General features: G+C 40.0%; 1 protein-coding gene across 8 annotated transcripts in view; it reads left to right on the forward strand.

The window, feature by feature from the left end:
• Window positions 1-12,931, forward strand: part of LOC140205846 (BTB/POZ domain-containing protein 19-like) — a 190,241-nt gene that overhangs the window by 73,611 nt on the left and 103,699 nt on the right. For 6 of the 8 annotated variants that reach the window (XM_072273624.1, XM_072273627.1, XM_072273628.1 and 3 more), the window contains exon 4: window positions 5,216-5,275. The exons of the other annotated variants lie outside the window; for them this stretch is intronic. In XM_072273624.1, the coding sequence (XP_072129725.1) occupies window positions 5,216-5,275 (60 nt within the window). The remainder of the gene's footprint in view (window positions 1-5,215; window positions 5,276-12,931) is intronic. 8 annotated transcript variants of the gene reach the window in all.

Raw genomic sequence — 12,931 nt, forward strand, 5'->3', positions numbered from 1 at the left:
TCTGTCTGTGTGTATGAAGGGGTGGGAAAGAGGCTTGCTTTGTTCTGTTATTGTTGTTTTCATGTTTTGTTGTTCAGCTGTTGGTATGCTATGTTGGCACCCATTACATCCTTGGATGTTTTGGTTGTTATTGCAAGCAACACACTTCACTTTATGTTTTGATGTACATGTAATAAGTAAATTTGAAACTGAATCTGGGTCTTTTTGCCGGAGGTCACCGAGTGGGAGTGGGAATGGAAGTTAAAGTGCTTGTATCATTTTGCTATTTTTATTTCAGATTTCCAACGTCAACAATTTTTATTTGATTTTCACTTATGATCGGGTAGGTGGGTTGCAGATTAGAGTTGCATATCTTGATGCAAGCACAAACTAATCATGTGGCAACTTCCTCCAATGATCCCTGATAAAATGTATTTACCAGACATACCAAAGATATATCTGATACATGCATTCCATCAGTGATCTTATGTATGCTGTGGTAGATAGCTGAACTGTGCCAAAGAAAATTCTCCTGCAAAGCATTTGATAATTGAAAGCAGCTCTCTAGGTGTGTATCTGGAATGTTTACTCATTCAAATTGTGATGTAAAATGACATTTAATATGTAGAGATTGTATGCAAATATCTATTGAGAAAGCTTGTCAGTTGAAATTAACAGTTGGAGTAAAATGAAGTTACTAAATTCTACAGCCCGTCCAAACACTTGTCAGTCCTCTACCTTTAGTTTCTCTGCAACTTATATGATGAAGTGATGCAGTTGTTTAGCTAGATTTACAGAGATACCACCCTGAGAACAGAGTGTTACTGAATCAGTTATCACTATTAGAGATCAGTGTTAGTTAGTCCTAAAATTTTTTTGTACATTATTGCTTTTTGCTGCTTTTTTTTAAAGACATCTGACATTTATTTAGTGATAGAGTTATAGGAAAGGTTTAGAGGGATTCAGGCCGAATACAGGCAAATGGGACCAGGTCAGGTGGACAGCTTAGTTGGCACAAATGCATTAGGCCAAAGGGCCTGTTATAAGTTTTTACAAGATTATTTTTGTTAAATAGGTAATAGTATTAAAATATTTATCAGTATCAAAGCCCTTGAGCTCACTACGTCCATGTAGATAATTAAGAACATATCGATATTGACCAGCACTTGATCCAGAGCCTTCAATGCCTTGGCAATTCAACTACTCAAATAAATACTTATTAAATGTTGAAAGAAACTGCCCCCACCACCCACACAGGCAGTGCATTCCAGCTTTTAACCACCCTCTATATCTGTAATATATTACTTAGAAACATAGAAAACCTACAGCACAATATCAGCCCTTCGGCCCACAAAGTTGTACCGAACATGTCCCCACCTTAGAAATTACTAGGCTTACCCATAGCCCTCTATTTTCCTAAGCTCCATGTACCTATCCAAAAGTCTCTTAAAAGACCCTATCGTATCCGCCTCCATCACCGTGCGGGCAGCCCATTCCACGCACTCGCCACTCTTTGCGTAAAAAAACTTACCCCTGACATCTCCTCTGTACCTACTCCCCAGCACCTTAAGCCTGTGTCCTTTTGTGGCAACCATTTCAGCCCTGGGGAAAAAGCCTCTGACTATCCACACGATCAATGCCACTCATTAAGGTTCTTGCTACCTTTGGTTAGAAGTTGTTGACCTTGTTAGAATTGTATGGGCCACTGTGTAAAATACCAAAGCCTGGAATAAGATTGGAGCAGGGAGAGAGATACCGTGGCGACCAGTCTTTTGGCCTGATGTATCTTTGCTGACCAAGCTGCCTACCTGAGCTAATCCCATTTGCCTATATTTAGCTCGAATCCCTCCAAACCTTTCCTATCCATGAGTCTGAATAAAATGTCTTTTTCTGCCTCTACCACTTCCTTTGTTCCACCTACCCACTGCTCCCTGTGTGGGGAATAAAACTTGCCCCCCCAGATCCCTTTTGAAATTTTACCTTCTCATCGTAAGCTTGTATGCTCTAGTTTTATACTCCACTAACCTGGGAAAAAGACTGATCATTCACCCTATTTATGCCTCTCATGATGTTATACACCTCCATAAGGTCACTCCTCAGCCCCCTTCACTCCATGGAAAACAGTCACAGCCTATCCAATCCTAGCAACATCCATGAGAATTTTTTCTGAAGCCACTCTGGCTTAATCACTTCCTTCCTGTGACATGGTGACCAGAGCTGCACACAATGCTCCAAAGTCCTTTACACCTGTAGCATGACGTCCATACCAAAATTTTCTTCAGATACTTACGATACCAAATTTCTTCGGGTACATGAAGTATAAAAGTGAGCCGAGTGTGGATATCAGACTGCTGGAAAGCAATGCTAGAAATGTCGTAATGGGGGATAAGGAAATGGCAGACGAACTGAATAAGTACTTTACATAGGTCTTCACTACGGAAGACACTAGCAGTACGGTGGAAGTTCCAGGTGTGAGAGGGCATGAAGTGTGTAAAGTTACCCTAACTAGACAGAAGGTTCTTGGGAAACTGAAAGGTTTGAAGGTAGATAAGTCACCTGGAGCAGAAGGTGTACACCCCAGGGTTCTGAAAGAGGTGGCTGAAGAGATCATAGAGGCATTAGTAATCATCTTTCAAGAATCATTAGATTCTGGAATGGTTCTGGAATGCTGGAAAATTGAAAATGTCACTCCACTCTTCAAGAAAGGAGAGAGACAGAAGAAGGAGAGAGGCAGAAGAAAGGAAACTATAGACCAATTAGCCTAACCTCAGAAGTTGGGAAGATGTTAGAGTCAATTATTAAGGATGAGGTCTCAGAGTACTTGGAGGCACAGTTTAAAATAAGCAGTTTAAAATTCCTCAAGGAAAACTCTTACCTGAAAAATCTGTTGAAATTCTTTGAAGAAATAACAAGCAGGATAGCCAAAGGAGAATTGGTTAATGTGCTTGGATTTTCAGAAAGCCTTTGACAAGGTACCACACATGAGGCTGCTTAACAAACTATGAACCCATGGTTATACAGGAAATATTCTAGCATGGATAAAGCTGTGGCTGATTGGCAGGAGGCAAAGAGTGGGGATAAAGGGAGCCTCTTCTGGTTGTCTGCCGGAGGTTAGTGGTGCTCCAAAGGGATCTGTATTGGTACCAGTTCTTCTTACATTATATGCCAATGATTTGGATGATGGAATTGATGGCTTGGTTGCAAAGTTTACAGACAATATGAAGATAGGTGGAGGGGCAGGTAGTTTTGAGGAATAGAGAGGCAACAGAAGGACATAAACAGATTAGGAGAATGGACAAAGAAAATGCAGATGGGATACGGTGTTGGGAAGTGAATGGTCATGCACTTTGGTAGAAGAAATAATAAGGTTGACTATTTTCTAAATGGTGACTAAATATGAAAAAATGAGGTGGAAAAGGACTTGGGAGTCCTTGTGCAGGATTCTCTAAAGGTTAATTTGTAGGTTGAATCTTTCATGAGGAAGGCAAATGCAATGTTAGCATTTATTTCAAGAGGACTAGAATATAAAAGCAAGGACTGTAATATTTATAAAGCACTGGTGAGGCCTCACTGGGAGTATTGTGAGCAGGTTTGGGCCCCTTAGAAAGGATGTGCTGAAACAGGAGAGGGGTCAAAGGAGGTTTACGAAAATGATTCCAGGATTGAATGGTTTGTCATATGAAGAGTGTTTGATGGCTCTGGACCTGTATTCACTAAAATTCAGAAGAATGAGAAGTGGCCTCATTGAAACATATCAAATGATGAAAGACCTCGATGGAGCGGATGTGGAGAGGATATTTCCTATGGTGGGAGAGTCAAAGACCAAAGGGCACACCTCAGAATAGAGGGGCATCCTTTTAGTACAGAGATAAGGAGGAATTTCTTTAGCCAGAGAGTGGTGAATATGTGGAATACTTTGCCACAGACAGCTGTGGAGGCCAAGTATTAATGTATATTTAAGGCAGAGCTTGGTAGTTCTTGATTGGTCAGGGCATGAAAGGATATGGGGAGAAGGACTGAGAGGAACTTTGAATCAGCCATGATGGTGGAGCAGACTCAATGGACCAACTGGCCTAATTCTGCTCCTATACCTTATGGTCTTATGGTTCCAACTCTTGTACTCAGTGCCTTGACCAATGAAGGGCAGTGTAGTAAATGTCTCCTTCAGCATTTTCTACCTGTGTCGCCACTTTCAGGGATCTTCCAGAAACTTACCAACCATGACATTTAGATTCTTATCCAGATTATTAATATATATGACAAACAACAGGGGACCCAACACCAATCCTGTGATACACTACAGGTCAAAAGCGTTCAATCCAAATAGCAGCACTCTACTACCACCCCATGACTGCTTCCACCAAGTAAGCTTTATATCCTTTTGGCTTAGCTCATCCTGGACACTGTGTAATCTTAAACACAAGAAATTCTGCAGATGCTGGAAACCCAAAGCAACGCACACAAAATGCTGGAGGAACTCTGGAGGTCAGGCAGCATCTATGGAAATGAATAAACAGATGATGTTTGGGCTGGGATGCTTCTTGAGGACTGAAAAGGAAGGGGGAAGACTCCAGAATAAAAAAGGTGGAGGGAGGGGAAGGTGGCTAGCTAAAAAGTGATAGTTATTGCCAGGTGGGTGGGAAAGATGAAGGGCTGGAGAAGAAGGAATCTGATAGGAGAGGAGAGTAGACTATTGGAGAAAGGGAAGTAAGTGACCCAGGGGGAGGTAATAGGTAGGTGAGAAGACGCAAGGGGCCAGAGTGGAGAATAAAAGAAGAAGGGGGGGGGGGGACAGGGGAAAAAAATTTCCTGGAAGGAGAAATCAATGTTCATGCTGTCAGGTTGGAGGCTACCCACATAGAATATAAGTTGTTGTGCCTCCATCTTGGGTGTGGCCTCATCTTGGCACAAGAGGAGGCTGTGGACCGACATGTGATTTATGTGATCTCACGTTATGCTATGTGATCTAACCTTCCAAACAAGACTATCATAGCCTTGTCAAAGGCCTTGTTAAATCCATGTGGACAATATCTACTCATCAACTTGTTGGTCAGCTTTTCAAAAAGCTCATTTGAATTTGTGAGGCATGATTTCACACACAGAAACTTCTTTCAGCAACTCTTTTTTTATGTATATGATTCTCCCATCCAACAAAACATTCCGCTGCTGAAACTTTACTGTTCTAAAATCACTTACTTCAAATGTTTTGTCTGTTAACGATAGGTTTATTTTTCAGCTGTGCGTGGATTATATCAGCAGCACACTTACGGTAGAATCTGCCTGTGAAGCATTGCAGGTAAGTCTCAGTTTCTATTGATGTGCATTGCCTTTGATTGTCAGGAATTAGAAATTTCAATTCGTATTTGTATTACTCCATTGCCTGGAAGTAAGAGTAGATGCTTATCCCTGCATTCTTCTGTTGAATGATTATCTAAGTTGTTGATATAAATTTGAATTTATTATTTTGATTTTTATGCCATTATCACTTCAGCTTTGATATCTTGAATCTTGAAGCACTTGTTTGCACAAGCATGTAAGCAATTTAATTTCAGTTGCCTAGATAGTTGAATGACTGAATGGTAGACTTATTTTGACTAAAGCTATCCTGATTAGTAATACCGGGGCAGAAGTCAGAGCACTACAATTACTGTTATGTTTTATAATTCCAAAAAAATAAAAGCTAGTTGAAAGTAAAACAAGGAGATGAGAGATGCTGGTCTTAGTTTTCTCTTTAACCGAAGCATGTACGTATGAAATGCCATTCAAGCTCATTTTGTAAATGACAGAAACAGCTGAGCCAGTGTCCAATTCCATTTTAATTAATTTGCTGTTCACTTCTGATGTAAGCTATATTGCTTGTCCTTTGTTAGTTTTCATATGGTAAATCTCAAGGATACCCATTCTTATGCTACTGTCATCATTATCAGATATTTCATCAACAGCATGCAGATTAATGCTCTTTTTGAAACTGCCACTTGACATTTTATCTTTTTATCTTCCCAGTGCAGTCCATTTATTTTTGTCTGCTTGACATGCCCTATGTTTGTGACCTACGTTTTTGCATTTTCTGCAAGTTTTAACTATAAACCTGCATTGGTCTTGTGTATGTGAGCCTCTACCACAATGATAACAAAATTTGTTTGAGTAGGCTGGTTTCTGCTTAGCCATTAAAATTTTGTTCATGCTTACTTTCATTTCGGACTGTAACTCAATTGCATCTCTGTCTTCTGATTTCATTGACACTGCTATTTCAACTGCTCCTTTAAATGCAAGTTGTACTTCAGTTAGGAGCATTTTTTGAATGTTTTTTTTTGTAAGGTTCCACAAACTAAATGATCTCTCAGTGCATTGTTAAGCATAATACCCAATTGACAATGCTCAGACAATTTCTGAAGTTCAGCCACATGACACTGAAATGTAATCCCCTTCCTTTTGATTCTGCTTCTGAAACCTAACGTGTTCTCCAATCAACAATGGTTTCCATTCAAAATATTCCTGCATTACTTTCATGATATCAGCAAAGCTCATTTCTGCTGGTTTGGTTGGAGCAGTCAAACTCTGAAGCAAGCTGTATACAGGTGTCCCCCGCTTTCCGAACATTCTCTTTATAACGTTTCGCTTTTACGAACGACCTACATTAGTGCCTGTTTTCGTTAACCGAAAAAGGATTTTCACTTTTATGAAAAAGGACGCTCGCTTTAAACTTGTGTTTACCCCGAGAAAGACTACCATGACCATGAAGCCTTGCGCAGGCAGGTGTGTGCGCATGCGTGTACGTGCCGATTTTTTTTCAACAGATCAATTTTGGCTCAAACTTCCCGATTCTGTTAAGTGAAACTACACTGTACATACATTATTTCTACTTTATATAGGCTGTGTATTTATCATATCATTCCTGCTTTTACTACATGTTAGTGTTATTTTAGGTTTTATGTGCTATTTGGTATGATTTGATTGGTTACTTTTTGGGTCTGGGAACGCTCAAAAAGTTTTCCCATATAAATTAATGGTAATTGCTTCTTTGCTTTACGCCATTTCGGCTTACGAATGGTTTCATAGGAACTCTCTACCTTTGGATAGCGGGGGAAACCTGTACCTTTAAATCCAATGCGCTCAGCAAAACTGGTATTCATTTCTCATTGGCTATTCCATTTGCTTTAAAATACTGTTCCATTCACTCAGTATACAAACTCCAGTTATCTGTTGTGTAATGGAACGCATCAATCTTTCCAACGTGCCAGCCATTTTTGTTCTTTTTTTTAATGATTGTTATCACCCAGCACTCCCTGTTTATGAACCCGTGAATTCTTCCGCTTTCTGCCTTCTTCCCCGATTGTGCCTTCCCTTCCGAAGCATTCAGTGCTGTGCTTTTAAATTCAAACTTCTCTCTGAGCTTCCACAAGTCATCTCAGGTTCGTTTTAAACTACTGTTATGTTTTGTAACTTGAAAACGTTAAAATTAATTGAAAACAAAACAAGGAACCAAGAGATGAGAGTCTTGAGTTTGTTCTTTATTTTAAGCAAGGCGCATATGTATCAAGTGATAGCATCGTGACATACACAATTCACTTATTTTTGCATGTAAGCCATAATGAATTTTTAAATGAACAAGAATGCTAAATCAAACAATATGTTTGCAATATTACTCAAATACTACTGAAATATTAAATACACAACAAGTACCATCTAGTTTCCCTTCCAAGCTCAGCTGCCATAGTTCTACCTGGAGCAGAAAGAACAGCTCTGTTGTTTGCTTGGCATAAATGGGGACCTGATTAATTCATGCACTGTATGATGACTTGATCTGTATAAACAATATGCAGGATAAGCTTTTCACTGAATCTTGGGTACAGGTGACAATAATAAACCAATATCAGTATCTTCTCTGGAATGTTTAATAGCCCAGAGTGCTACTTTGCTCATGAAAGAGACTAGTAGATTTTCCAACCATCCCAGTGATAGTAATGGATTGTTGGCCTTTAAACAACAAGTTCTTCTTCATTCTTATCCTTGACTGGGTGTGATATTATTGCTACTGATTTAAAACCTTTTGAAAAAATGTCTTCTTCTACTCCATTGTTCTTACATTGTTCATTCTTATTCCAGTTTTACTTTATTATCCAGTTCCTCGAGTAGCTTTTTATTTCAGTTTTGGACTGTTTTTTTTTAAGAAAAAGAGGACATTAAGAAGAATCTGTACATAAATTTGGCAAAGAAATCTAGAAAGAGAATGGTTACAGCTGATTTAAGTTGATATTCCTTATTTTTACAAAATGTCAATGCTGGTGTTACATTTGAATATATATGGGATTTAAAATGTGACTTAGTTTAAAATATTCATTACAGCTATTTAGATGTAGTAGATTTAAGGAGCTGAATAAACTGCTTTCCTTCCCTCATTTTCCTAAATATTCACCATGGATGAGGTGCAAAAAATGCTGATGATGCTGATTGAACTTTTCTTGTATATGGTAAAGCAGAATGGAAAATCTGAAAATGAATAAGGAATATTTACAAATATTGTCGCCAAAATATAGTAGCTTGGGACTAGAGACTGGAATTGTCTTTTTTCCTTTGTATATTTCTTCATTGATTCATGAAGCACAGAACTGGGCTTTTTAGCCCATTATGTCCATAGTGACCATTGAGTACTCAACCAATCCCATTTTCCTCCATTTGGCCTGTAGCCTTCTGTGCTATGGTGATTAAAGTACTCTTCTGGTCCCAAAACAAGCATGACAAAATTCAAAGTAGCTGTATTTATTTTATGACCAGTGGTGATAAGCTGCCAGAAAGTGCCGGCATTGTAAGGGCCCAAGGCAGTCACCCACAAGAAACAAAGGGCTTATTCAAATAAACCATCCCTAAATTAAGGCCTTTTTATTAAGAGGCAAATCCTTGTGTGCCTGAAAGGTCACATCCTCAATTCATCAGCTACACTAATTAATAAAATTTGATTATAACCTCAACTGCACATTCCTTTCTACCCACAATAACCTTTAGCCCCCTTGCTCATTAACCATGTGTCTTGCTCTGCCCTCGAACTGTTCAAAGACTGTGCTTCCAATACCCTTGCGGAAGAGGCCAAAGATCCTTTCATATGGCACCATATAATGGTTTGCTTTATACAGACAATAAGCTGTTTGGGAATAGAATCAATTTTCTGGCCGCCTATCTCATGATTCCTTTTAGGAATCTTGGTACGAATACAGAATGCTGAGTTCAAGAGAGCAAAGTAGTAGCAAGGCATCTGAGACAAGCAATTGCTGGCATAACAGCTCTGAAGTACTGTCCAGTCTAGTTCTGTGCTAATGCCAAGATTCCTTATAATTTGCTGTATAACTTAGAATTTTGCCTTTGGAAGGGACATTGACTTGGACTTGGGTCAATGCATCGTCAGGAAGATGTAAGGATTAGTGAGCATGGCTGATGTCAAGAAAAGCATAGTCTACAGGGCTGTGCAAAAGTCTTAGGCACCCTAGCTACATATAGGTGCCTAGGACTTTTGCACAGTACTATAAACAGAGGCGCTAGAAAGTTTGAAACATTTAGAATTTTCTCTTTCTGCATAAATATGACCTGACCTAGAATGTGATCAGATCTTCACCTAAGTCCTAAAACTAGATAAAGAGAACACAATAAATAGCATGAAAAGATTGTACTTGTTCATTTATTTATTGAGAAAAATAATCCAATAATACATGTGTAATGCTCAGGGCTATCAGCTCGTGTTTATCTAGGGGAATCCCTGTCCACCCGCCAAACCGTGTCTCACGTTTGCATATTTGCTGTGTAATGCACCCTGGTACAAACTCACACATCAAATATCAGATAGCACACAATGTACGACTTACAGATTACACTTTATAAATCTTACTGGAACTATGTAATTAATAGAGATACTATATAAAAGGAAAGCAAAAGGCGCCAAACTTATCAGAGTTCAACCACTTCGTGCACAACCGTTGGGGCCCAATTGACGGGTCTTCTTTCCACCATTCGATCTCCTCTGACCTCCTTGACCCGCCGCCTGGGACCAACCACGGTGGTCGACCAGAGCACGTCCAGCACGTCCTTCCTCTTCGCTTCTCCTCCCGAAAAGCCCACGCACTGACCCAGGTTCCAGCACATACAGGTAGAATAACATAGCTTCCATTGGTTAGTTCCTCCGTTATCTATAACTATAACCCAAACATTTCAGCTACAGAGAACGTTACCTCATAGTTAATATTACAAAGAAGCCATTTCATTAGTACACTTCAGAGAAGCCATTTTATAATTAGCAGTTAACAGTTAACATTACAGTTAATATTACTGAGAACCCTACACATGTATTTGTTGGAAGTAGTATGTGAACCTTTGCTTTCAGTAACTGGTGTGACCCCCTTGTACAGCAATAACTTCAAGCAAATGTTTCTGATAAATGTTGATCAGTCTTGCACATTGGCTGGGAGGAATTTTAGGCCATTCTTACAAAGCTGTGTCAGCTCTGGGATGTAGGTGGGCTTCCTTGCATGAACTGCTTGCTTCAGGTCCTTCCACAACATTTCTATAAGATTGAAGTCAGGATTTTGACCCGGCCATTCGAAAACGTGAAACTTCTTCTGCTTTAACCATTCTTTGGTAGAATGACGAGTGTTTAGGGCTGTCATCTTGCTGCATGATCCACTTCCTCTTGAGTTTCAGTTCATGATGGATACCGTGACTTTGTCCTGTAGAAGTTGCTGGTACAATTTAGAATTCATAGTTCAATCAATGATGGCAAGCTGTCCTGGTCCCAAGGCAGCAAAGCGGCCCAAACTATGACGCTGCCACCACCAGGTTTCACAGGTGGGATGAGGTTTTTACGCTGTACTGCAGTGTTTGCTTTTCGCCAAACAAAACGCTTCTCTTTTAAGCCAAAAAGTTCTATTCTGGATTCATATGTCCACAGAACATTCTTCTAATAGCCTTCTTGCTTATCCATGTAGTCTTCAGCAAACTCTAGATGGGCAGCAATGTTCTTGTTGGAGAGAAGTGGCCTTCTCCTTGCAATCCTGCCATGCACATTGTTCAGTGCTTGCCTGATGGTAGACTCATGAAAAGTGATGCAAGAGAGGCCTTGAGCTCCTTGGATGTTACCCTGGGGTTCTTTGTGACCTCGTGGAATATTACACACCTTGCTCTCAGAGTGATTTTTGTTGGTCAACTACTCCTGGGGAGAGTAACAACAGAGTTGAATTTCCTCCATTTGTATACCATCTGCCTGATTATGGACTGGTGGAGCCCAAACTCTTTAGGAATGGCTTTGCATCCTTTTCCAGCTTGGTGAGCATCGACTTTTTTTTTCTGAGGTCCTCAGAAATCTCCTTTGATCAAGGCATGGCACACTTCCTGTGCAGGGGAAACCTGTGCAGTGAAGATCAGACTTTGATAGTGAAGACCCAGGTTTATCTTCTTTAAATTAGGCAGGGCCTCCCACACTCACAGCTGATTGTCATCCTATTGATTGAAATACCTGACTCTAATTTCCCCTTTAAATGAACTGATAATCCTAGAGGTTCACATACTTTTTTCCAACAAATATGTGTAATATTGGATCATTTTTCTCAATAAAGAAATGAACAAGTATAATGTTTTTGTGTTATTTATTTAATTGGGTTCTCTTTATCTAGTTTTAGGACATGTAATGATCTGATCACATTTTATGTCATATTTATGCCGAAAAAGAGAACATTATAGGGTTCACAAACTTTCTAGCACAAGTGTATTATGTCTTTTCAGTTACCAAATAACACTAAATACTGCTGAGCTAATACAGAGCTGAGTACTCTGATTTCTGTTTCCCAACCACCTTCCTATTTAAACCAATATACAGTACAGTGTAAAAGTCTTAGGCAGCCTCGCTCTATCTATGTACCTAAGACTTTTGCACAGCTCTGTTATAGTGTATCAAGGTTATTAACTGAATGGTGGCTGATTAGGAAAAGGGGAGGTGCAACGAGACCTGGGTGTCATTGTACACCAGCCATTGAAAGTGGGCATGCAGGTACAGCAGGCGGTGAAAAAGGCAAATGGTATGCTGGCATTCATAGCAAGAGGATTCGAGTACAGGAGCAGAGAGGTACTACCTCCTTGGTGAGACCACACCTGGAGTATTGTGTGCAGTTTTGGTCCCCTAATCCGAGGAAAGACATTCTTGCCATAGAGGGGGTAAAAAGAAGGTTCACCAGATTGATTCCTGGGATGGCAGGACTTTCATATGATGAAAGACTGATTGACTAGGCTTATACTCGTTGGAATTTAGAAGATTGAGGGGGGATCTGATTAAAACATGTAAAATTCTAAAGGAATTGGACAGGGTAGATGCAGGAAGATTTTTCCCGATGTTGGGGAAGTCCAGAATGAGGGGTCACAGTTTGAGGGTAAAGGGGAAGCCTTTTAGGACCGAGATGAGGAAAAACTTCTTCACACAGAGAGTGGTGAATCTGTGGAATTCTCTGCCACAGGAAACAGTTGAGGCCAGTTCATTGGCTATATTTAAGAGGGAGTTAGATATAGCCCTTGTGGCTAAAGGGATCAGGGGGTATGGAGGGAAGGCAGGTACAGGGTTCTGAGTTGGATGATCAGACATGATGGTACTGAATGGCGGTGCAGGCTCAAAGGGCCGAATGGCCTACTCCTGCACCTATTTTATATGTTTCTATGTCACTACAGTTATACTTGATGAAATGTTCAGCAGCAAAGCAATACGTTTGGTTTATTCAGACCACACTGTTGAATATACTGCACTTGACATTCCATGCAATTATTGTGAGAAGATTATTTTAATTAACAAGGGGGAGGATTTAGGAATCCAAAGGAATTCTGAAGCAAGTAGCCAAAAGGGCAACAACCCTCTAACACAAGGCACACATGTGGCAATAGGCAGTCCTGGATGTCTTCATCTGGGTAGAATGCAGGCCTTCTCTCT

This window comes from Mobula birostris, chromosome 12, assembly GCF_030028105.1.
Source record: "Mobula birostris isolate sMobBir1 chromosome 12, sMobBir1.hap1, whole genome shotgun sequence".
Classification (NCBI taxonomy): Eukaryota; Metazoa; Chordata; class Chondrichthyes; order Myliobatiformes; family Myliobatidae; genus Mobula; species Mobula birostris.